This window comes from Mastigoproctus giganteus, chromosome 3, assembly GCF_048544385.1.
Source record: "Mastigoproctus giganteus isolate SK-2022 chromosome 3, ASM4854438v1, whole genome shotgun sequence".
Classification (NCBI taxonomy): Eukaryota; Metazoa; Arthropoda; class Arachnida; order Uropygi; family Thelyphonidae; genus Mastigoproctus; species Mastigoproctus giganteus.
The window spans coordinates 202,790,811-202,818,205 of NC_143577.1; the positions used below are offsets into that span (position 1 = coordinate 202,790,811).

General features: G+C 39.0%; 1 protein-coding gene across 1 annotated transcript; it reads right to left on the bottom strand.

Moving 5' to 3' along the window:
• Positions 1–1,045: 1,045 nt before the first annotated feature.
• LOC150088586 (lactosylceramide 4-alpha-galactosyltransferase-like) lies at positions 1,046–6,736 on the bottom strand. Its single transcript, XM_090370242.1, has 2 exons — positions 6,680–6,736; positions 1,046–1,890 (listed from the first exon to the last, which is right to left on the bottom strand). The coding sequence occupies exon 2, from the start codon at positions 1,883–1,885 to the stop codon at positions 1,046–1,048; it is 840 nt and encodes a 279-aa protein (XP_090226368.1). The 5' UTR covers positions 1,886–1,890; positions 6,680–6,736.
• Between the last annotated feature and the right edge of the window lie 20,659 nt (positions 6,737–27,395).

Below are 27,395 nucleotides of genomic sequence, written 5' to 3' on the forward strand. Positions count from 1 at the left end.
CCCATTTGTCACGGCTCGAAGTCACATCGGCTCGAAGTGTGGTGGTTTGGGGTTAATACTACACAAACCACCGGCTTCACTGTGTGGTGTCCACTTAAACTGGCCCTTCTTGACAACGAGGGCCACTACTTCGGGTCGCAGCAACCTCAAGAGATAGTTGATGATAGAACATCATAGGGTTTCGTCTCGCTATTAGAGCCAGAGAGTGGTCTGCTCTGGTTGACGTAGTCCTCGGTCGAATTTGGCCAGCTCTTCTTGTAATGGTTCCTGTCTCCTGAAACTGCTTCCATAGTGCCGAGACGACACTGCACGACACATTTAAGCAAATTGCCACCTTGCCTGCAACTTCCCGGCTTCAAGTGGTGCAGCGGCCCGCCATCTCAAAGAATCATCTAAATGACGATGATTTGCCCTCCTGAGTTGAGTTCTGGAGATGTGTCTGTTCCGCTGAGCAAGCCAGAAAAAACAAAACAAAAAAAAAAACAAAAAACAAAAAAAAAATCCTTTATTAGAGTTGTAATTCTAATATCAGCATTATTGCTGTCACTTGTAGACGAAGTCCCGATAGTAAATACAGGGTCCTCGGAAAAGGTGTCCGTGATTTCCTTTTAATTATCTTCGGAAATATTTGATAGATTGCTGTGATCTTGGCAGCAAACAGTGTGGTAACTCAAGTTATATTTGACACCTCAACAATGACCTTGGCTGCGCCGTGAGTGTGCGCAGAATGACTGGTACGCGCACCGACTTAGTCAGTGTCAGTAAGATGGCCACTGTCAGTTTCCTGAAACTGATTAAACCGACGTGTTATAGTCTTGTATGTGGGCGCACCTTGTCTGTAAGTACGTCGTTTTGACGCCTTTTTCGATGACCCTGTATAGAGAAGAAGACCTATGGGACATAAATTAGAAAAAGAAATTGAAAATTAGAGAGATAGAAGAGGTGGTTTCATAGAGCTGGAGATCATCGTTATCAGCATGGATATCACAGAATTTTACGTCCCTAATGGGAATCTACTGTTGCGGCAAAAGATTAAATTTAAAATTTAAAATAATCCAGCTTTATTTAAATCTTCGTGTGCAACAGGGCAGTTATCTCTGGATACAATTTCAAAAATGTCATCTTTTGTGATTTGCACCGGAGAATTCTCAATAATTTTACTCCAAACATAACTCCGATTGAGCTTTGATAGAACATTTACTGCTTCTTGTGTATTCGTGTATTTCCGTCCTTCTCTCCAGTAAAGTTGAAACGTTGCTCCTTGGTTAAAAATCGTCACACCGCAGGTATTGTCCATAGTATCCGTAATCGTCGCCATTTCACAGCGTGATCGCAAAACGTGAACTAGAAGATCTGATCCGTTATGGTCCCATAAATTATTTCTATGCGTCCTGGCAAGTTCATGAAGGTAGATCTCTAAAAAAGGATGGTGTTCATTGAAGGCAAGAAATTCTCTTCCTATCATAACCTCGTCTTCTTTGAAGAGAGCATTTTTAAATTCATTTAAAGACCGTAACACAACAACGTCTAGGTCAAGGTAAATCCCACCGTATTTCCAAACTACAGCAAATCTCAGAGCATCACTGAGGCGGTCCACCTCAAACAGTTCTTTTCTTAAGTTTCTCAGCGGCGTTTCTTCCAGAAACCTATGTATGTTGAGTGTATAGAAGTTCACATTAGAATACACTTTGGCTACCTTCTGCATAAGGGCAGTCATTTGTATATCAGCATTTTCCAGGCACGTTGCCACTAACATATTTGGATTATGTTTAGCTGCAGACTCAACCGCACACATCTGGCGGCTGTTGAGGAAAGGTCTTCCAGATGTCTCCAGGAAAAATATTGGAACAGTACTCTGGGAAGGAAGATGCTCCTTTATCCTCATTACATCTGTAAAATAATTATTGATACATTATTATTTACTCATAAAAATTGGTCGTCTTTTAAAATGAAACACTACATTCTTTAAATTTTATTTATGCTAAAATTATGACCACCCCTGTCTCCACGAGTGATCGCATCCCACGGCACCTATGAGTGATGTCAATGACAGTTAGTTGGTCAGTACGAAGCCCGTGCAATGGAGAAATGGGAAGGCCTAACCACAAGCATTATTTGAGGGCCACCATAGTGAAGGTATGGCGAAACGGTCCTGATTAGCACATGCTGTTCAGGGAACAGACGGTTCACGATTCCTCAATTAACGGAAGACATCCAGCGTCCGCCCCTGCGAATAGGCCTACAGAGCAGGCCACTTCTTCCTAAAGTGGAAACGGGAGCACTTCCTGGATATTGGACGACTGGAAAAGATTCGCCTCGTCTGATGAATCAAGGTTCCACCTCCATCATGTCGATGGACGTGTGCGAATTTAAAAGCGAAGGTAAACGACTATAACCAGACTGCACAGGTGGATGAAAACAGGCCGGCGGCGGTGGTATTATGGTTTCTAGGATTTTTTCATGGACATCACTGAGTCCCCCCATCCCCAATGAACACATCCTCATCGCCAGATCCTATCTCAGCATAATTTTGAACCCAGTTGTGTCCTACCTGGTGGTCGTATATCCAGTGGCACTCACTTTCAACAACACAACGTCCCGTGTAACAGGAATGGTTCATGCACCAAGTATTTCGTGTGCTCCTCTGGCCGCCAAATTTCCCCGACATCAATCCCATCGAACATTTGTGGACCGCAGTGTATTTCAGAATTCGCCCGTCCGCGCCAGTGCTTGCCTGGCTACGTTGCCGAATTCTGGGACATTCCTCTGCTCTCCTATTCCAGGATACCTGAGGACACTTTCCGCGGGTCTCATGGAGATGCCACGGCGGGTGCAAGGGACTATCATTGCGAAACGCGCCCAAAACGCTATTAGGTAGGTGGCCATAACGTTTTGTCTCATGAGTGGCCATACCTGTAACTTTTTAGACACACTGAAAATTAAAGGGCTTTCTCTCTAAAATGAATGGCAAAGTCTGTGCAATCGAAATGTCTCAGAGGATCAGTGAAAGGCGCAAGCGTTAAATAATTAAGATTTTTACCAGGGTCACTGAAGCCACGAGGTTTCAATGTATGGTATCCATAAATTGCGAAAATACCTACTGGGTCGTTTAATCGGTTATAAGGTTCATCTCACCGAAAAGGTGAATCGTGAAATTCAATTTATTGTTTGGATTTTTGGCATTTTTCAGAAGTAAGGATTGCTTAATCATTGATGACACTTCCAAACCTTGTTCCCTCACTTTTTTTTTTTTTTTTTCAAATTACTGACTTTCGACTTTTCCATAGCTCGTATGTTTCCCCATCCAAGGACCAAACCTTGTATGCTTATCTTTTGTCATTTTGTTGTAACTTCAACTAAACCGAACCTCGTACGTTTTTCTTGCCACGAAACGGAATGACCAAATCTCGTAAGTATGCACAACTGCTGATACGAGGTTTGACTCTTTGCTAAAAGTAAAGTTACACAAGGTTTCTTTGTCCCAGCCTCGTAAATTGCTCACCACTAGTTCAGTTTCAAATAAAAGTTTCATTTAAGTGTGACAATAATGGCATCTCAGGGTAAAAAGGTGGTTGAAATGCTGAATAAGTGACAGCATAACGAGTATTGAATCCATAATTTCTTTGGACAGTCATTTACAAGTCATGAACTTCACAAAGTAGGCAAGAACGCAGCGCCAATCACATAAATTATGATTAGGCCCCAAATAAAAATTTTTGAAGCTTTAAGTAACAAAAATAAGCAGGATGTCCATTGATAAATTGACCGTGGTCATTTTTATTGAAATCGATAATTTGAGTGAGAGAACAGATGAAGCGTTGCTTAGAAATGAAGTAACTTTTACTCCTTTACTTTTCCAGTGATTCTCTTAAAGTTAATGCTTTGTATAGAAATTTCTTCTTCCTTTAAACTAACCATCACTGTTGTTTGGAGGATTTTAATTTTTCTTTCTTTTTTTCCCATTAACAGATACAATGGCTGAAAACAACGCTGAGGTTGCGGAGCATGTCCATGAAAACTTGTCCCGTGAAATGTGTGATACGTTGAACTTGGAAAACAATCAAAGTTCTGATTTTCAAGTCGATGTTGTGTCTGAAGCCACGAAGACTAAAGTCAATAAGTGCCATGAATTTACACAACAACTAGAGGGTCAACATATTTCAGACATGGATTGGGGGTCAAAAGAAAATTTATGTGTCCTCTCTGACTGAAGTAGTTCCAGTTATCAAGAGGCGGAATAACACACCTGACCAGGATTCCAGGAGAGGTTCCACTTTAAGATACAGTCTTGTTAAGGGACGTGGCAGGTCCCTTAATAAGATTGTAAGTTAATGGTCTTAAATACTTTGAGTATTGGCGAGTGGACTGCTATATATTGGTCTAAAACTGCCGACGTTGGCACGCATACATCTAAGGAAAATAAAATAGTTTCTAAGCTTTTACGAAAAGGATAGTTCACATTTCTTGAAAAACTACCAAAAACGCCTTCGCACTATTGTAGATATCATAGTGGAAAGCTTATCCGGGGTTCGTATTTTCTAGCAAAGCAGATGTGTGCAATTTATACTGCAAAGAAAAAAGTGCAGAGAGCAAACCACTCTCTTTGACAAACTTCAAGATGGTATTAAAAAGTATAAATATTGGACTATTCCAGTCCAGTAAGAATCAGCGTAATGTTTGTGTAATGAACACAGCAGGCAATATACCAGAGAAGGATTGAATTCTTAGCAAGAAAGAATGGAAATGACTAGGCAGGCCATACTTGAAGATACTGATTGGTCTAAAAAAATTCAGGTATCATTGTAGCCACAATGGACTTGTCAGGGGTGTTAGTGATCCCTATCTACAAGCATCTGCCCACTAATACAAATCAAAGCTAATTGTTCATACCTTTACAATTTACAATAATGTTATTAAGCGTATGGACTGCTTTCTTTGGCATGAAGCAGAGGGGCAGTTAGAGCCAACGAATTCATTTCATGCACATTAAAGAATGTTGAGAGTCTTGACGAAGTAGATCAAGTGATATTATGGAGTGATGGGTACACCCATCAAAAAAGGGAATGTAACATTTAGCAACGCACTTATTCAAATTGCCTTGAATAAAAAATTACAATATTTCAGAAATACTTAGTAAAAGAACATACCCAGGTGATCTGGGACTCAGTTCAGAGTGTCATAGAACGAAAATTGAATAATAAGATCATAAATATCTCTATTGATTACGTGACTGTTATGAAGAAGCCACGAAAGTTCCACAAGCCTACGAAGTGTATTATTTGGATCAGACTATTTTAAAAAATTACTCCAGCTTAAAAAACTTATTTTTAAATTCGTCCTGGAATGGAAGCTGAAGACCCCGTTGTAACTGACATAAGGGCATTAAAGTGCAGCCCAGATGGAACCATTAGTTACAAATTTTTCCTTACAGACAACTGGAAGTTATTACCTAAATGTTGTGGGTCAATACACGCTGAAAATTCTGCAGGTTTGTATAAGTAAAGGCTCAAAATCACCAGAGAAAATTTTAAGGTCTCCAAGACCCGAAAAGAGTAATTCCCCTTGACTATCGTTCGTTTTACGATGAGCTGCCTTATGGCGATGAAAAGTGAAGAAAAATCCATAATGTTTCAGAGGATTTTGTAAGATAATTTTTCATGCTTGTTCTTTTGCACAATTAAGATTAAATTGTGCAAAATTCACTAAAGAGTGTTCTTTAGTGAATTTTCTGTTTGCTAGTTGAAAAAGTCGAATCTCTGAGTGAAAAACCATGCTACCTCACTCGAGACCGACTAACTCGGCCACGTTGTGAAAAAGTCTCAAAAATTTCTCACGTCATCGACGCAACTCGAACTTAGTTCTTTTCCACCCGATGTGGGGAGAACGGCAATTTTACCAACGAGAGCTTTAATAAAAGTACTTTTGAATTCTATTTATTCGCGATTGCTAATTTTTATATTTGGACAAGTTGCTGACGAAGAGTACTCGGTACAAACTAACTTTAGTGTTACTATTTAATACAGGATTAATCTACACAATCAAGGGAATCATTTGATAAGAAATATTTCTTAAATGTTTAAAAATAAACCTTTATTATTTCTTGCATGTTTAAGAAATGTCATGCTTTATCAATAAGTCTGTATATGATATAGTAGCATCATAAAATGACATCGTGGGTAGCTCAGTTAGTACAATCGCTGTCCTGCAAATACTGGTAGGAAAAGACCAGTTCGAGTCTCGTCGATTGAGGTGAGGAATTTCTTTGGGTCTTTTTCAAACGTGTGTGAGTTAGTCGGTGTGAAGCGAGGATAGAATGTCTTTTTGTCCGGAAATTTAGGTTTTTCAGCCAGCAAACAGCAAATCGACCACAAAAAACGCTCAGGATACAGACAATGAACAGCAAGCAATATGGCCTAAGTTCTGATGCTCCTAAAAACCTTACTACAACAACAACATCATAACATGTACTTTCATACTAAATTTATTGATTTGTGTCAATTATTTTGCTCAATATTATGTATTTATCATCTTTTCTCCATAAGTGTATATTTAGAACTGCTATTTTAAATTTTTTCGATTCATTAGGAACTTTACGTCCTGGTGAATCAAAGTGATATGTTTGGATTTATGCACGAAACATTTGTATTGAAATGGAGACATAAAAAGAAGAGTTTCTTACCCAGTTCTTCTATGTTATCTCTTGATAGTATGGACAGCGTAAGATGAATATCTGTTCGTAAAAAAAAATAAATAAATTATTTAAACTTTACTTGTAAAACACCAAACAGCGACATGCTATTATTAAATATCACAGAATACTATCATCGGTAATATTTTACTCTTAAAATGAGGGCTATGCCAGAAATTGTACACCAAACGCGTACATTCATCTCGCTCTTTCTTTATGCGTACCCAAGAAGTAATGAAGCAAAACAAAAGTGATGCACATGTAAAACATTTTCTACTAATGGGTTCTGAAAATGCGACTTACTTTTCTCCTTAGGGAAACGGACGAGATGTATAATTATGTACAGAAAAAGTCCACTGAGTCCTAATATTATTTTCTGTTGTTTCATATTTCTCTGCTATTCTGTTCTGTTCTCGAAATGACATAATTTTAAAACGAATGGGTATGAAAACAGCTGTTTTAGAATATACAGATGTCGCTAAAGGGCTCCGAATTACACGTGTACACTTTTTCTTTTCTCGATTTTGTAATGACATAAATACATATTGTATTTCGATACACCTACAGCATAGTTGGCAATAAATAATGAATCATTTCACGGATGTTAGGAAAATGTACTGTGTTTTGTTGCTGCTTCAACTCACACAAAAAATAAGCCAACTTATTGCAATCAAAAGAATCGTAGCCCGTGGAACAAAATAAGAAACATTCTGTAGTTCGTGTTATCGTAATGTCAGTGCGTTGCTTGCTTTTGCCAAAGCAACTAAGGCTGTGAGGTATCAGTGACTTGAATCCAGACCATAGGATACGGAAAGTTATTGGCACTATGATGAGGATGCGATTCTCCTCTAAACAGGATGGACTTAGTGATCTTTTATTCATCATGATGTCTGTATCGAGCGAGGGTTAGCTGGTTTTTCCTCTCGGAGAATATGGCCAAAAATGACCATAGAATGCACACAATGCGTTAACACATTATACCGACTTCTAATGGCCTTAGTTGCCTTTATACAACATCAAACAGGAGCAGTGCCTGGAGAATTTTACATCATTGTTGTTCCAATATTCCTAGCATTTCTGATGTTCTCAAAGATCTACAAGCGGATATCAAGTTCAAGGTCAAGAATTTTGTGGTTTTTATAGTAACAAACGAACCGCCAATGTCTGTTAAAACCTCATCTGAAATTTTGAGCATTTATAGAAAGTAATACTTCTGCGCAACCTTTGGCCACCAATATCAACTGCAATAGTAGTGGACTAGGGGACCGCACGGGTAGCGTAGTAGTTATAACCACAGCCCTCTCCACACCGGGTAGAAAAGACAGGGGTCGAATCCCATCAATGATGCGAGGAACTTTGATGGTTTCTTTTTTCACTTCGTGGCTGAGTTAGTCGTTCTCGGGTGTTGATAGCAAGGTCACCCCCTTCCTGGAAACTTGGGGTTTTTCGTCCAGCAAAGCAGGTAAATTGACCAGCGAACGCACGCAACTTATGGACATATCACACATGGGCAGATCAGTTGGTTCTCGGGTGGTTGTAATATGATAGATATTTTTTGTACTTATATCAAAAGAAGGCGGTCACACCTGCGTGTTTCATAGAGCCTTTTGTTGGTACAATATTCGATAAAGTGTCATCCCAACTTTGTCAACACGGAGGTTAATTCGGCTACTGATTGTGGGACTGCATTGCCCTTGCACTAATACCGTGACCTGGCCAGGATAGCACATTTCCAGGCTTCCAAACAAGTCACTCCGGAACGTGCATTCTGACAGGTATGCTGAAACCGAAAACTGCATGGCGTTCATTGTTCCAGGAACGATGAATGGATAACCCCAGCACTAGAAAAACCCAACCACTAGAAAAAGTTCCAGGCAGTAACTCCACCTGAACCAGAAACTTCAGAGCTGGGACGGCACACTCGATAAATAACATTCTACTGCATTGCCAGGCGAAAAGACGACCTTCAAATGGGAATAAGGTCTGAAAATCCTTGAAAGTCCGTCATGGATTGACACAGTTTCAAGGACCATCTGAAATGGGTTGTTCACCAAAAAGTAGAGTCTCTGCATTGCGTGCTGTGATGTTTGGTTTGTGTAACACAGCTCTATTTCTGTGGCCTCCCTGAATTTGTGGTTGACAGTATTCAATGAAGACAGACTGACGAAATCTACATACCACTCTTCAAAGATTCTTCCAGTCTACCCGAAAGTTTCTCAGCTGTAGCAGCATCATGACCTTTTAATTTGGCAATTAATTCAGCTACCATTAATCTGGACTGTTACAATTCTGCTGAAATGGCAAGAACAGATTTATTGTTAACATGGCATCCTATGATGAACACCCCCTTTGGAAACTGTTAGACTCAATGTCTCGACCAATCTGCTGTATTTCGTTGAGCTGATTACTTCTCGTAAGAATGCAGTTTGTGCGTATTCCTGACACATGGATGGTAAGCATGATTCATTTCCCCAAATTCTAGGAGTGTGCAACATTTTTAAGTTTAAAAATATCGTTCTCAAATTTAAGTGAGATCTGTCAGATTTCAAAGTAAATATTTTTAATTAACATTATGATAATGTTATTTTTAAAAGAAACCTTTAAAAATAAATATAAATATACCGACCTGTTTCCAAAATCGAATAGGTCAGAATAAAAAGAAACAAAACCAGTCCAAGCAATGGCAATAATGGTCTTTCCTCAGTCATCTCTACTCCGTGTTTTGAGATCTTCAATGCCTATTGAACTGCTTTTATCGCCTACGTTGCTAGGCGTTAAGAACACTCCAGAATTCTTGTAAATATTAATATTATAAACGTAAGTTCTGTTTTTAAGACACGGTAGCTGATAAGGTATTTTTCCTATCAAACAGGATAGACATTTTATCTTTTATCATTTGTTTAGAGAAGATAAGAGAACACCTTAAAAACTCTAATTATTGTACAGCACCATACTTTCAATTCAAAGCTGGAATTATGAAACCATAAAAAATGATGATCGTTCTTGTTTTAAATACAGGATTAAAATTTAGATCTTGCCGTAGAAGATGGCGCACGCGTACCAGACATTCAAGGATTAGAAAAAAATATTAGTACATAGTTTTAACTACTTTATAAAAAAACTAAGCTATTTTAAAGCTGTACATTTGCTCTTACGTTTGAACACAACAAATTATATATGTATGGTTAATGATTTATATATGAATTTACCATTTCATATATAACATCTTTATGTATATAAAATTATGACATCATCTCTCAGCACGTATGGGGATACTATATGAAAAAAAAAAAAAAAACTGGTTAGAAAATAATTAAATTTTGATATCGAATATGATCCCATAGATTTTAATGAGATCAATAAGCATGTTGGGACTGGTATCTAGCTAGTTCTCTGCTTAAATTAAGATATTTTTTCCTGGCACTCACAGCGGTTGTTCGAAAAATCCCAAAGGTGTTCGACCGGATTCAGATCTCGGCTATGACTTGAAAATATCAGATTTCTCATTTCATTCATCGCGAACCATTGTCCACTGACTGTTTCTTGACACCGAGTTGATATAAATACGACCTCTCTGAAATTTACAGAGTGTAGGTAGAGAAGAAATTGTCAGAATCTCAAAAATGCCTGGCGCATCGATCGTTTCATTGGTAGTAACTCAATGCATCGAGTTCAAACTTCTTAAAGGGGCCCCATACTACTAGGAGTGAACTTCATGGCTCGTGCAATACGATCTAGGTGAAACTATTCTTTCAGCATATGAGAATCCAAGATGTATCCATCTGAAGTGTGATTCATCATTCCACATCACAATCTGAGACGGACTAACTCAACTACCTGTAAAAAAAAGCCAATAAAGCTCCTCCCGTCATTGATGCGATTCGAACTGAAGCCTTTTCCACCCGGTGTGGAAATTGCGTTGTTTTTATCCAGTGTGCTATCCGCAAGGATCTTATGTCATACCTGAAAGGTGAAAATCTACCATCGCACCATTTGAGACAACTAACCTCTTTTATGGATTCATTCTGCTCCATCTACCTGTCATTGAGTGTGCATGGTTTGACATCTTACGTTTAACTAGTTCTTTCATCTGCTGGTCATGTAACCTCTTGAATTGACCAATTAGTTTACTGGACTGAGGTTTACTAGTACATACTGAAGGATGATCTAGTTTAAAACTGCATCACTTGTGAATTTTGCAAATAATGTGTTTTGAGCTGCATTGCGGAAATATTCGAAATGCATTTTTTAGATGGGATATCTCCGTGGCTGAGTTAGTCGGTCTCAGGCGTAGATAGCAAGGTTTTTTTCCCAGAAGAAACTGGGGTTTTTTCGTCCAGCAAACGGGCAAATCGACCAGAGAACACTCACAATTTACAGACAAAATAAATATGGGTAGATGTAATCATTTACGGGGGACCCTAATATCATAATTTTGTTAGATGGAATATACACTGATGAGCCAATTATGACCAACGAGTCATTGTGCAAATCAAAGCAACTGTAGGTGAACTACGGCACGTGCGCGAGTCGAGACACAGTATAAAAACACCTGATACTGAGCTCCGTTAATCAGTGTTACTCTTGCTCTTCAGATGGGAAAGGCAGTGGACTTAAGATTGTGTGTGTTCTCTGGTCCATTTGTCTGTTTTGCTGGATGAAAAACCCCAGGTTGGGGGAAAACCTTGGATTGGTTCTTTCTCTCTTTCTGTGATGTTTAGCTTTCCGTGGATACGCTCATTAGTGGCTAACTGTATTAATATCTCTGATTTTGATGTTGTCTTTCATCCTCAGATTTTTGGTTGACGGATGAACAATTAAAAGAGCTAGGATCAAATAATATTATCTGAGGTAATAAAATTAATTGAGTGCGCTCTCTATTGGGCTTTTAGATGCACTTGTCTTCGATATAACAGCTGAGTTGTTTCTGCAGGACTTCGAAATTAAATGATTTCGTGGTGAGAGGAATTGAGTAGGTAAGCTATTAATCTTGATATCCAAAGAGTGGTGAAAGCACGACGGAGAGTTAATTAGTCACAAAATAAGGAAAAATGAAAATAAGCAGGAAACTGACCGCAACGTAATATCCTTTTTTTTTTCAACATAATCACCAGAAGAATTTATATACTTGTTCTATCACTTTATCAAATTCTAGAAACTCATTCTCGATTAAAATTAAATGACATTTATTTGGAGCAAAATGACATCATAATTTAAAGAAAATTCCCGGTGGATGACCCCTTTCCCGGTTTTAAATGAAATTGGGTCGCGAAGTCTTGCCGAATTGTTAAAATGGGTCACATTCTCAAAAAGGTTTGGAAACGCTGATCAAAATCAATAACAGCATAATCATCGTTTAATAACTTTTCCCACACACTTACTATTAGGCTCTGTTCTACTTCATTCCAACTTGCATTGCAGTTGTAAACAGCAATTTTTGATATTGGACTCTGTCGAATGCCCTCAGTGTTAGAATCGCCAAAAACGAAACAATTTCCTTCACTAAAAATGTTTACAGCTGAGTATGAATCAATCCATAGGCTGTGATAATGGAAGGTAAGAAATAAAACTTGATGTTACCTGAAGATGTTATCTGAAGGAAGTGCATTTATCCAATAATAAAAATGCCTTAATGATTTTCCATTTGATTTTTTCTTTTGAATGATTCCACTTCTTTAGATATTGCTTATGAAACCATTCTGTTGGTTGCAGACGCATTAGCAACTTAGGCCTTATTTCACTAAGGTGCAATATTTCTGTAAATTGCGAGCGTTCTGTGGTCGAGTTGCTGTTTGCTGGACGAAAAGGAGTTTCCGGGAGAAAAAACCACACTACCTTCGCTTAAGACCATCTAACTCGGCCAAGCTGTGAAAAAGACCCATAAAAACACCTGACGTCATTGATGGGATTCGAACTCAGGTCTTTTCCACCAGCTGTGGGGAAAACGGCTATTCTACAAAACCCACGAGAGCGAAACAAATCTGAATGAGGAAAATTGGTCATGAAGTTCTCATTTAGGAACATCTCAGTTCTGCATAAATAAAATAGTACATAAAAAAAGGCAGTAGAAATTATAGAGCGTCGGAATTAGCTTGGAATTTTCTGTGAGAATTAAAACAGGTTAAAAACGTCACTTCCTGGTGGTTTGTTTTACACATACACCAATTGTTAAACCTTCCAGAATCATATTGGCAACGTCAATAACCAATGTCATCTTCTCAATAAAGAAAATAAACATTTCCAGCAATATTTCTTGGCACGACAGAGACTGTGAGATCTATTATCAAAAACTTATATTTGGTTTATCTGTAAACGTATTTTATTGGTTACATTACACTTTAATTGAACCCTTAAGGTGTTTATACCTGCTGTTGAAGATGCTGGTAATGTTAGAACTTTACAATCTGCCAAAGTTTCTGGTGATTGCTTCTTGATTATTATAGAAATAAGAAGCTACATTAAAAAACAAACGTGGCAGTATAACTTATTTCAGAAAGAAAAACAAAACCAGAGCTAATAATGCATTTACTAATAAATGAATTGTACACGCTACACGTAGAACTAACATTAACCTCTTTTTTTCTTTTCGTAACTTAACAACACAGAAAGAATTAGAATGTTAAACTATTTGTAATAAAGTTATATTAATGTTTTAAACTATGTCATTAAAACTTTTAAATATCTCGAACTATTACTTACTTTTCATTTCACGGAATAGCACTAGAAATAGAAGTGAACACAGAACAATTTCAAATAACACAACTAATAATGCTTTGAGACCTCTCATCTCTCTCTGGTGTACTCCAAATTATTTAACACAAATATGCATGCAACTGGTGTGTGTCTTGCTCCACACCATTTCAACAACAGATGAATGTACACATACGCTTCCTTTTACCTGTGCATCTCTGTCGATATTAAATCCGTTCACACACTATATGTTTATGCATGAACACCTATTCTCTTCATCATGCACTTGCATCAGCAGGTGTCAATTTGACTCCCTGTTTCATGAAATGTTATATTTCGGCTTTTTAAAATATTAAGATTCGTGAACGTGGTTGTATGGAAGGGATAAATATACACTCCCACCTAAAAGTTTGGAATCACGTTTCGATTTTCTTAATTTTTAAAGTTTTTATTTAAATAGACTTGTTTACTAATTTTTATTAAAATATTTTTTATTATTGTATTTATAAAAATAAAAATAAAACATAAATAATATTATTTAAGAAATGGTTAAGAAATTTCTATAATACTTGAAAATATTCTCGAAAGGTGCAGAAGACTCCTGAATATGGTAAACGTTGTTGAAGATTCCTGAACGTTGTCGATGATTCGAGAATATTCTAGAAAGTGGGAGTATTGTTTCAATATTACTGAAGATTGTAGACGATTCTAGAGTGTTTTTCAATAATATAAATTGAGGAGTGAGAGTTGTAACCTATGAAATTGAACATCCATAATTTAGAAAGAGTGTTTCGTGATAAACATGACAAGAAATATGAAATTGAGTGTTGAAAAAAGAAGTGCTATTATAACTCTTTATAAAGAAAGTTATTCCATGAGAAGTATTGGCAAAAAATTAGGTGTTTTTTAAAGGAGTACAAACTACCATTCAACGATTCAAGAAGATTGGCAGTTTAAAGGAAAAACAGATCAGGACGACCTGATTCCAGGGGACTTTGGTGGCCAGGAGAGCATACGAGATTCTTGGACACGGTCTCCGAACCATTCCTGCACAATGCGGGCCTTGGGATACGAGACATTATCTTGTTGAAAGAGTCCAGGCATCTGGATACAGAGTCACCATGTAAGGCAAAATTGGCCCTAAACAGTGCCGAGGTAGGATCTGGCGGGGAGGGTGGGTTCCGTGGGATGAGGGGACCGTAATATCCATGAAATCATCCTACAAATCATATTACCAATGCCGCTGCCTATTTTTGTCCAACAGCCCAGTAATCTGGTTCAATTTTTCACATTCTCGTCGTTGGATTTGCAACCGTCTATTGGCATGATGAGGATGGTACAAGACTAGTCAACTCTTTTTCAGTCATCCAATGTCCAAGAACAGTGCTCCCGTGCTCACTGCAGGCAGAATTTTCGATGACTGTCGTTCAACATAGTGTGCATAGGTTTTAGTGAGAAATAGTAACACAGAAATATGTCCTCAGGGGTCGGTAATCGGTCCTTATGCTTGGACCATATTTTTGGATGAATTTTTATATCGGCATTATCCAGGAATAAACATGATAGCGTATGCAGGTGATCTGCTCTTTCTAGTTTTTGTGAATGTTAGATCACAATTAGAAGAAAGAGCAGCGGAAGGTTTAAGTGATTTAATAGAATGGGCAAATCTATATAAATTGAGGATTTTTTAGTACTAAGACAGTGGAAATGCTGTTAAAGGGTCGTATGAGCCTGAATAGGCGTCCGTTGGTCCATGAACAGGACATATCTTTAAGATATGAAAACGTCTTCAGATACCTGGGGGTTTGTACAGAGGAGTGGATGATTTACACTGAACATGCAAGATATTTTAGAAATAAGATCCGAACCGGATATTCCAAGCTTAAAGAGTTGTTATAGTTGACTGGAGTATTAAAAGAAGATCACTAAATATGTTCTATGACTGTCTTTTTATCCCCATTGTCACCTATGCTTCTATGGCATGGCTGCGTAGAGTAACAAAGTCTGTTGTGAGAAAGTATATCTTGCAAGCACAAAGGTTTGCTCTCCTGTGCACCACCAGGGCCTGTCAAACGGTTTCAGCTGAAGCCTTACAAGTTATAGCAGGCTGACATACAGCTGATCTTTTGACCATATTGCAGGCCATGATGTTCTGAACAAAAAAGAACATTAGGACAAGAGTTCTAAATGTCCTGATCTGAATAAAGAGTATACAAAAGCAGATCAAAAGGGAAAGAAGAGAATATGGAAGGAACTGACAGATATATGCCAAGAGAGAGGGATTACCTCAGAGAAAAGTCATGCAACCTTTTTGTTCCTGCCAAATGTATATAGGATGTAAAAGCTAAACTTCGGTAACAGTTTGGCATTAAAGTTGCTTTCCTTATTACTGGTCATGGTCTAGCCAAAAGACTATCAAAGAGGACTAGTTGAAACGAACTTTGTGCATGTGCGTATGAAGAAACAGTAGAACATATCATGTTGCACTGTGTGAATTATGTAGATTTGCGAATGAAATTGGAGAGGTCTATTGGACTACTGGAGCAAATTATTCGGTGGATCATGTTCACAGACAAAGTTCTGTTCACTTACTTTAACAATTTTGTGTTTAAAGTGTTTAATAGGAGGACACGACTCATGCTTGAAAGTTGAACCCGCCTCCCACTGGCAGAGGCGGTAACTTGATCCATTAGGACAAGCAAGAAGTTGCCATGTACTGACTAGAGCTCTATTCCTCAGGGACAGGGATAAGTGGTGGTGTTCGTCCTTTTCAGTTGCAGTTAACATTTTGTTTGTTTGTTATATTTAAATTTGAAGCTAGTTTTATACACGGCATGGAATAAAGACTAAATACAGACTACGGTTTAGATAGTGGTGTAAGGCAACGGTATCTTGAATGAATGTTCCTGATTGAATTGTTGTGGTTTAATTTTCCAGACTTGCAGTTGGCACAGGAACGGTTAGAAGCTTTATTGGGGCAACCACTGAAGATTCGTCCTCCCTCTGAGCACAAAGGCCACTCGTGGGATCTGATTGAGTACCATTGAGTATGGGTATGTATCATGTGGCTAAAACAGCGACAGCGGAAGCGTTTTGATACGGAGATTTTTTCCTTGAAACGGTTGAAGCTCCACCTTATAAATATTATTTCCTACTGTTTGTGAGTGTTTGCCAGGCTTGGGGTGTGAATTCTATAACCTAGTTTACCAATTGGGGTGATCTTGATTTTATGTGATATTTTGGTTTAGGTGCTTCTAAACATGCTCTAGAGGTCTTGACATCGAAGAATTCGTCTTGTCCATATAAGTCTCTAATGATTGTTTCATCTATGACCTGTCGGGTGTTAAGTCGCTATCAAAGTTGTATATAAGTATAGCGGGGCTTTTCTTTTTGGGGGGTCTCAGCAGTGAGCCTACTCGAAGGTAAGGCTGTTGAGAATGGTCTGCACCTTCCGTCTACTGGAAGTTTCAATGATTACTCCCACGTTCCTCGTTTTGCGTAATGATTTAATTCTTGTGTTTTTCAAGATGATTGCTGCACTACTGCGGTGTTAATTGATTCACTCCGGTCGGTTTAATTAGTACTAGATGAGGCTCCTTAATTAAGGTTCTTTTCTTTTGCGATGTCGTTGGTTCATTAGCTTGTATACTGGGGTTGCTCAGCGTTTCTGCGTATGAGGGGGCGCGCTGTAGCATTTCTTTTGCCCTCTCATCATGGTAGGACTCAATTTTTGCCCTGAGTCGGTCATTATCGACATGTAAGTCGATGAGCATGTGCTCATCATGCAACATCACATTTGTATAATGTCGCCTCTCATAGCCGAGGTAATTCTATTACTCGTCTGTGCCATTAAGGTTCAAATTCGAAGAGAAGAGAAGACCAAGAAAAGCCATTTTCTGATCCTGCAGCTAACAGTGGTCAATGACTGTCCTGGTAAGTGAAAAAAAAGTGTATTAATTATAGATATATAATTTTACCTGTCTTTAACGATAGGAAATTAATTAACTGCTTTGTAAAAATATTATTTTAAAGCTGAACACGGAGTGGCCACTTCATTAGCTACACATACCCTTTTCGAGAAAATAAGAGCGCCTTCAGGGATAGCATCACGTGTGCATGCTATGCCACAAAAACAGATGGGTAAGTACGTAGGGACGCTGCATGTGTCCAACTCAGTATGGCAATGGACAAGACGAAAAATTTAATTGAGTGGACTCACGATCAGTTGCGCAACATCAGTTCCATAGAATGAGAAAACTCATTCTATGGAACTGATGATTGTTGGTTTGGGACCATGAGAAGTCCCTTCTGATTCTTTTAATTGTAATTCCAGTCAATTCATTAAGAGGTACCTTTACGATTTATTCTTATTATCGACTTCTTGTGAAGAGATTTAAGTTCTTTTTTTTGTCCTGTTCTATTCCGTATATCTGTCATTGAGTGCGTGGTTTTCATATCCTTCGTTTAAGTGGTAATGCCATCTATCGTCTATCGTCATGGAAGAACTACTGATCACTATTCAAGTGATCAGTAGTTCTTCCGTGGCGCTGCTTCCCATTATGTACTGGTGTATAATGCATTTTGAATGTATTTGTGGTCATCTGGGCATCTATTTGTTCTTAGCGGTTTTTACAACGCATCTGAAACTTTGGCCATATGCCATCAGTGTATTATGTTTTACATTGTTTGTTTTTGGGCCCATTTGCACATATTTCATGCTAAACAACTAGAGAATAATTCACTGGAGAATCCTATTATCTTCTTCTGGGATCAGCTAACTACGGCCCACGATTTTTAAAAATTTAAATTTATTTTGTTTAAGACTTTAAGAATTCTTCTCATTGAGTCCAGACTTCTCCAAACTAGTGTCAAAATAACTATACCTAGCAATTAGATTTATTAACAACAATTTATATTTTTGTTATTTGAAAATATTTTTGAACTTTTTCAAATTTTTTGTTGTGTAATAAAGAAATAAAAAAAACATATTGCATATTCATTTCATTTTAAGTTTATTTCGTGTTTATAGTAGCACTAAAAGACTTAAATGGCAGGAACATTATTTTAACATGAGTATAAACTGTACAAAAAAAAATTAATTAGAAATAAATATTTGTATTTAAAAATACTATTTAATAAATGATTATAAAACACAGTTTGTATTATTTGGTACATTATTAAATATTGTTACAATATCAAACATTGCAATTCCAACCTTTCTAAAATACTCCAACGCTACAAGCAATCTCATAGGTCAAAAGGTAGTGCTCTCGTGCAGCAATTGGAAGTTCTCTCGTGAGTTTATTGGAAAACTGAATTGCGTAACTTTTATTGTATTTTTTTACGAATTTTTCTGCTTCTGAAGGAAAAAAACATTTCTTCCACTCGTTCCAGGCCACTGGAAATACTACATCAGGATCGAAAATTGCAATATTGCAACTATTATTTTCTGCCATTGCCACAGATTTAACGCCACATCGCGATTTCAGTACTCTCCCTAAAAGATCAGGTCTATTATTGGCCCACGAATCCAGGCCCTGGATTCGTGGGCCATTTTTAGAGAATCTCTCATTAATGCTATCAATGCCTTGCCTAACAAATCTGCAATCGACCCTGAGAGGTTCCAATTTTTATTTTAAAAATATGTAGCCCCTATATTGTTAATGTATTGTTGCACATATTCCAAAACATCCTGAAAGATGGAGTACTCCCCCCACGGAGATGGAATCACTACTATGTGAGACCGGTGGCAAAAAAGAAGAATCCTAAAGACCCTTCAGGCTTCTTTCGGTCCATATCGATCAGTCGTTCGCTATTAAAACTCTTTGAAAAATACATCATCCCTGCTTCAACCCAACAGTGTTTAGCGCACAGGCCACCCCCCACCTCCATACCGTAGTACAAAGGAGATCCACTATTACTAATTTGTTGGAGACTATCTTCAAAGTACAACAAGCTTTAAATGAAAAGGCCCAAATTGAAATCATATTCCTTGACATTAAGGCAGCTTTTGATAATGTTTCCTTATCTGCCCTTGAAAATACTTTGTCAGTTTACTTCCGCATTGAAGGCAAACTATTACAGATTATCAAGACCATTTTGAAGCCAAGGCACCTAATCGTACAACGTCAAGAATTTCGTGAAGAATACACCCTCACTTAGGGCGTCCCTCAGGGAGGAGTTTTATCAGTTTTGCTTTTCGCGGCGGCCCTGGAACCTTTTCTATCCCAGAATCATAGTTTTATTTAATTCTCCGATGATATTAATATTTTGTTGTCTCTGGCGAACTAGCCCTTGTGTCTGACGACAATTCCCACGCCAACGCTCAGCTTCATGAACTGCATTTATACTTAGGTAAAGTAGATTTATGGCTAAACTCTGACAAGTGAGCACAACTGACAATAACTAATAAGAATATAAAGAATAGAATTGAGTTATTTATAAATGGAGCACAGATTAAGAAAGTCAGTACCTACACTAACCTTGGAATGATGTAGGATGAGGGCCTTACCTTTAAAAGGCACTTTTAGAACACCAGAACAAAAATTCTCGTTGCCACTTGGGCTGTAAGACAGGAGATAACTTTGATTCCGAATCACCAACTAGTGACCCAATATAACCAAAGATGTATTGTTCCTGTTTCCCTCTATAACTCAATTATTTGGTCCTCTGTCCCAAATACCTATATTAGGAAGTTTCTCAGCCTGGAATACTGGATGCTCGGTGGTTGAATAGGATTAAAATCTATAATGAAAGAAATATCAATCAGTTGAATAGCGTCAATAACAATATCGTAAATAGGATGAATCCAAATGTAGAAACAGTGTAAACAAAGTTGCTCAACTCATTGATGAACTCAGAGTTGCTTGCTATTGTCTATATTTACCGTGGGATATACCTCGATTTAGATTTCATTGTGCTGCAATCATTCCACAGATTTAGAAATTCCCTCTTTAAAGAAGTTGAAAACGGTATCTTGAATTTAATCCTTATTTTTGACGGTTTTAATCCTTGATGGTGCAGGCTCAAACCGTACAGAAGTGATCTGCGGTCACGTAACGGCCCTTATAGAAGGAGTGATGAAATGAAATCGGTAATAGAAGCAGAAAGTAATAGTTGCAAAATTTCAGTTCATAATCGTGATGTACGGTCCTCAGTGGCCTGGACAGTGGAACAAATCTTTTATTCCTTCAAAAGCAGAAAAACTTTCCAACTACAATCAGATTTCAGCTATTCACTTTTATAATGAAATGAGTTGGAATATTGTTGTTCGAATTGGAGAATAGAGGGCTTATGGAATTGCAGCAAGAGACCGCCTGTCCTGTGACGTAGGAGAACGCACGTGACTTGGAATGTTTTAGTAACTCCCTAATTACAATGTTTAAGTTATATCCAATGTTCAAAATTATAGGCAAACATAAACACCTGTACTTAAAAATGTTACTTTTAAGTTCAGGTATTTTTGTCCGCTTAATTTTGGTTTTTCTAAGCTTTGTACATTTTAATATTGGCAAGAACAATACTAATGAATTCCTGACCAGTTTGGATCCACAATTTATTCGCGTTTGGTGATAAAAATCGAAATAACACCATTGCAAGATGCCCGCTGGTAGAGAAGAGTACATGTGCAATTTATGAATATTCAAAAGACCGGAACTGTGGAGCAATACGCACAACCCGTTGTATCCATTTGTGAAACGCATCATTTCGAGTACCTCATTGAATGATGAGAGGTCGAAAGATATTATTGCTTGCATTAGTTGGAATTACGCTGTGGATTCTGTTACTATTACCATTCCCTAATCTGAAAAGTGAGTAATAGTTTGAGATAACTGAAACCAACTTTAATGTATAAGATTTAATGTAGCTTTAATGTTCTTTCTTACCAATTGTTTAACGCTAGACTAAATTCATTATTTTGAATAGGAAATGCGAAGGTTAGATCAAGTTTTTTTTTTCGGAAATAAGGTTTCATTGCAGTTTTCTCCATTAAAAACGTTGGTCGTGTGAAGCAGAAGAGTTGCTGATTTTGAGCAAGTTTTAATTGATGAATAACTGCAACAGCAATCCAGCGCTCTATTGTAAATTGAGTTTGTTCTATTTATATGAATTTAGTAAATTTGTTAACTTGCCTTAAGGTGATATTAAGAGATTAGCCTAAAATGTGAGAAGTTGAGACCTTCGGGTCATATGAGCTTCTGCCGAGGAAGGTCTTCAAAGTTTCAGTTTCTTAACGGTAGCCTCCTACTTCCTGTCCTGTAATAAAAACATAAGGTAGATAATGCTGGGCTGAGAGTTCATAAAGGCAATCAAAATTTATCAGTTAAATAGTTAAGAGCAAAAACTCTGCTGAGGAAAGTCCTCTGAATGGTGTAAATTTTGTGTGAGGTAATGCAGAGTTTAATTATCATTTGGAAAGCAACTTCCCGGTATCTGCCCTTACGGCTAGGAGACGGTTAACTACTTTGATGGGACGTTTTTCCCCAACATTCCTCCTGACTGACAGCAAGTTTCTGATATCGCTAAAATGTCTGCATTTGATGACTTGCCCAGCACTTCAAATTGATAAATTTTGCTAAAATGCTCCTAGCTTTGGTCTACGTACACTGAGAGGCAGAATTCATGGAACACATGGTTCCTGGGCAACACGACGCTGTCACACCTCTCGATAGTGGACGAATCCACCGCGTGGCAGGTATATAGGTACACTGCATGCACGTAGGCGGTAATTCGATGCAAGTATGGATAAATGTCGTGAGTTAACCGACTTTGAAAGAGTGATGATACTGGGTGCCCGACACATGGGTTATTCTATCACGGAGATGGTAAAGTGTGTTTAGGGTCAAACGTCTCCAGGGGTTCCCCCATTTCCCCGAAGTTTACATTGTCAGGTGATACAGTACGCTGTAAAGGCCAGAGATGCAAAACACCACACTTAAACACTGACCACTGTGTGGTCAGTGTTTAAGTGTGGTGTTTTGCACCGTTGTTCCTCTGGCTATTCAACCGCCAGACCTCTGCTGAGACTCGACGTTGTCCAACTTTCGCCTCGTGGAGCCAGACAAGATACTCAGTAGTCTAAGTTCACTCTGGCAGGTCCTGCCACCTAATTTTCTGCGATTTCAGAGGCTAGGACCTAAAAAAAAGAAAAAAAAAAGAGTTGTTATACGCGCATGATTTACCTTCGACTTTGGGGGGGAGAGCGCTAGGCAAAAGAAGCCGAATAGTTGACGGAAATTTTGGTTTTGGGTTAAATTTTGACGTGTGGGGCGGTGTACGGTTTTTCCCTCTGTGTTCGCGGAAATGAGGTGTTTCCTTTAGGCTAGTTTGCTATCGTCCACCGGGCAATCTCGCAGGCAGGAGGGTGTTTGGCCTGATTTTTTCACTGTTTACGGTTGGAGCTCTGGGAAGGTTCTTCTTCTGCAGAAGAAGAACTTGGACAGCGCCTTGTAGCCGCGTTTCTCCTCTAGTAAGTGGTGCTACTCGTTGAGTGGCACATATTGTATTTCTGTGATCAAGCGGCAGCGTAGATCCTCATATAATTCGCAGTGATGCATCAGATGCTCCCATGTTTCTGACTGTCCACAGCGGGAGAGACGGGTGTTACTGAGGTTGAAGTAAGTCAATTTTTGGCGGATGGCGTCGTGGCCAGTGAGCAGATAGGCGAGTAGTAATCCTGGTGATAGCCAGTGTGGGTATTTTGGGTAGATGACCTGAACCTGTGGTATGAATTTCTGGGTTATTGGCCCTTTGGTGAGTTCTCCCACTTTTGTTTGCCAGATTTGCTGTAGGTGTGTGGTTAGCTTCTTTTTCTCTGTTTGGATTTCGTTTGCAGGTTTATTGTAAAATCTTGGCAGGTGACGGTTTTGCCCTTGGAGAAGTAGCTGAGGAGACCGCAGCGGACTATTTACAGGTCCAAGGGAAAGGCACCCATGAGTACTTGGAGTGCTTGGGTGCTTACCGTGTTAAAAGTTGTGGAGATAATAAGCAGGATGTGGAGCTTTGTTGTTTCAAGCCTTCGTCTGTTTGTTGCTGTAGTTGCTTTGTGGTACCACACTCCAGCTGCGTATAAGACAATTGGTAGAAAGACGGCTTTGTCGTAGACGGCAAGGGTTTTCTTTCTTAAGCCCCATTCTTTATGGGCGACTCTTGCGAATAGAGACGAGTACTTCCTGAATTTGTTGCGTATATAGTTGATATGGGGAGTGAAGGATAAGTGCGTGTCTAAGATGATACCAAGGTGTTTCAGCTCGGTTTTTAGCTTGATCCTGGTGCTCTGAACTTTTATTTGTCGGGGGGGTGTCTCCTGATATCCAGGGTCCCTCGAAGTAATATTGAGTTTGTTTTGGTTTGGGGATATTGTTAAGTGATTTTGATTTGCCCATTCTTGCATGTTGGCGAGCGCCGGGTTTGCAGTTGTTTCTAGCTGGGCCCTGTTGTCTTCAGCGAGCATCAGAATAAGGTCATCGGCATACGCTTGGGACTTACGTTCTCAAGGTCTTCTATGGAATGTGGTCATGGTCTTCATCCAAGACCACATTCCATAGGAGCGGGCCGAGGACAGAGCCTTGTGGGCATCCTCGGTGGACTGGTCTGGATAAAGAGCTGTACGGGGTTTCTACTCTGACTTTTCTATTTGTGAGGTAGGTGCTGATACACTTATAGAGGTTGGTTAGCAGGTTAGCCTCCCGGAGTCTGCCGAGGACGCTTGGCCACCATAAGGTGTCAAACGCCCCTGCAAAATCGACTGTGATGACGAGGAAATATTTCCTGTTCGTTGTTGTAGCAGTTCTGATGATGTTTTCTAGGGCATCCGTCGTTGAGTTCCCTTGCAGAAGCCGAAATGGTTTGGAGATTGTAATCCTGAGTTTGCGTAGCGTTGCTCGATTCTGTTTTTCAGGAGATGTTCTAGAAGCTTGCTGAGCACCGTTAAGAGTGCTATGGGTCGATAGAACCCCGGGAGATTCTGTGGCTTGGTTGGGATTTTGAGTATTAGTCGAAGTGTTGCCTCCCTCCAGGCGGCGAGGGGGAAGTATCCGTCTTATTAGGTATTAGGTACTTACCTAGTAGGTGTTAGGTATGTTGAAGGTCTGACGGCTCCTGGGATTTCTGCCATCTCGTGTATGTTCTATGTATCGGACAAGTCAGGGATTTAAAAGGTTATGTAGTATGTTGTGCTCATTGTTCGTCCCTCCTGTTAGCTTTGTCCTAGGACTTTGGTGGTTGCAAGGGGAAACAAGAACTGTACCTACTTTAACATTTTAGAAAAGTATATCTCCCTACGATATGGCATTTCTTTTGTACAGACCCACGTTTGTTTCAACAGAATAATGATCCATTCTCTTCTAGAATGGATCACGGACATTGTTGTAAAAGGAACTGGAATGGCCCGCCAAGAAGCTTTCGCCCCAACTGTAATCCAATGGAAAGCGAGGACTAGATCAACACCTCCCACATCAGTATCTCATATGATCGCTGTTCTGCAGGCGGTTTAGAATGCCTACCGAGTAGGGTTGAATGTGTGTGATAGTGGCCAAAGGAGTGCCAACACACCAGCCAGCTGCGAAACAAGTGTGTCGAATACTTATTGGAAAGTAGTGTATATATTTATTGTTCGTGTTTCTATTTACATGTTGGGATATTATCTGAATGATTTATCTGTTGGGATGTTATCCGCATAAAATATTTCCGGCATCCATTTGTTTGTGTATTTGTTAAATATGTGCATTTTTAGTATACACCGAGTGACCACTTTATTAAGTAAAACTACACTTTCATGAAATGGAGTCCCTCGATAACAATATCACTTATTTGTTCCTTGAGACATAAACCAGTTAGGGATGACAAGTAGATATATAGTCAAGCTATATAGGTTACAGACAGATACGTAGGGGTGGTGTAAGTGTTGAATATAGTACGGGAATTGGCAAGACGAAAGATTTAAGTGACTTTGAACGTAGAACAGTAGTCGGCGCCGTCCGACTACTGTTCTACAGTAGTCGGACGGCGTAGAACAGTAGTCGGTATTATCATTCTGGAAACTGCAGCGGATGAGATTTTCACATAGGACTGTGTTTCAGATCCATCGATAGTAGTTCAGTAACCAAATAATATCCAGGCATCGGCAATTCTGTGGTGGGAAGTAGTTCGTTGATGCCATAGGCGAATGGAGACTGATAAGACTCTCGAAGGGTAAAAGAACAGCTACAGTCAATCAAATAGCAACCCGGTATAACGGTGGTACTTAAAGAGACATTCAAAATGCACAACTCGCCTGTTTAGTCAGGAATTGGGTATTGCAGTCGCTGAATCCAAGCCTATGAAAAAAAAAAAGAAAAAAAAGCAATATCTTGGTTTCTTCTGAGAAGATTGTCCGAAACCAGAAGAGTGGAGGATTAGAAAAACGTTGCTCGGTCTGACGAATTCTTGTTCCACTCTGAGGAAGAGATAAAATATGACGAAAAGTGCATGCGTCCATGGACCCATCCTGCCAAGCATCAACAATGTAGATGGTGGTGGCAGTGTAATAGTGTGGAAATTGTTTTTGTAGTATACACTATAAAAACCCTTGGTTTTCCCCCTTGATAACTGTGGACCAAGATTTCGATGCCACAGATTATCTGAAAATTGCTGATCACCAGGTATCTTTTCATGACTGCGATGTATCCAACTGGGAATTGGGTTCTTCAAACAGGATAATGCGCCGTGTCACAAGGCCATAATTATTTTGGAACAAGAGAGTGAACCCTTATACTGTAGTAGCGTCCCCAGTCATCAGATCTCATACGATTAAATTCCCGTAGGATGATGTGGCATGTACTGTCTATAGTAAAGATCTGTGACCAATTTGCAAAAATATTAAGGGAAGTAGTTGAGTCAACGTGAACTAGAATCTCTGTGGCATGTATTGAATAACTGGTTGAGTCTGTAAGATCTGAAAATCTTACAAAAATAAAATATTTTTTTTGACTTCTGAAGTTAGTTTTCCTTTTTGGATTCTTGCCGTTGGGAGAAATGTTAATAGCGTCAGTTTCAATAAACAAGAATTATCCAGTAAGGATTGTAAAACTTAAAAGGTAGGAAGAACGAAAAACAGGAAAATTAGCTTTGCATCCGTCAAAACAGAAAACTGACGGAGAATACTATGACAAACCCAGCAGGGGGTCCGGCGCTGCAAAAACAACTTAAGTTTTATGAGGGGTCACGCACCGGAAACGCATACGGCAAAACGCACACTAGTTTCTAAAAATAGATGCTATAGTAGCTAGTGTCACAATTTGTGGTTTTTCTGAAGTGCTATAGAGACAAGCTGTGATGACACAGGAGGAGGTGTTTTGATGCATTCGGCCTACATGAAAGAGCTCAACGGATGTTAACAGGTAGGAAATAAAAAAAGGAGAGGGGTATTGTGAATCACGTGCCACTAGGCTGGCTGACCTGCCAACAAATGAAAGGATAAAAATGAATATAGGAAAGAGGTGATTGGAAGAAACCCACTGTGGGGAGGCGTGGAAAATTCAGGAGTAAGAGATTGTTTTTGGTCGGGTGAGTGGGAGAAGAAGTGCGGAGGGCAGGAAGAAGAGAGTGGGTCAGTGTCAGTGAGTTGGGCAGCAAGATGAGAGTGGGTGAGTGTCAGTGAGTTGGACAGTAAGAGGAGAGTGGGTCAGTGTCAGTGAGTTGGGCAGTAAGATGAGAGGGGTTCAGTGTCAGTGAGTGGGGCAGTAAGATGAGAGTTGGAGAAGAAAAGAAAGGAATGAGTTTTTTTTAGATAGAGTAGCCGGTGGAGAAAAGTGGCTAAGTTTAATGTGTAGTCAGTATGAGGGGTAGATAAGCTTTAAGTGAACAGTTAAGTCAGTGATCTAATAAGTAGTGAGAGAAGCAGTCGAGTAAGTGGAAGATGAAGTTGAGGTGCAGAAGTCGGTCAGACAGTCAGTCAAAAGTAGACTGAGTTTTGAAGTGAGAGATGAACACGTGCCATAGAAAAGAGGGAAAAATTTTCAAGATCCTTAAAGTAGAT

Excerpts from the sequence above, each read along its gene's own strand:
- LOC150088586 (XM_090370242.1), bottom strand. The coding sequence starts at position 1,885 with ATGAGGATAAAGGAGCATCTTCCTTCCCAGAGTACTGTTCCAATATTT.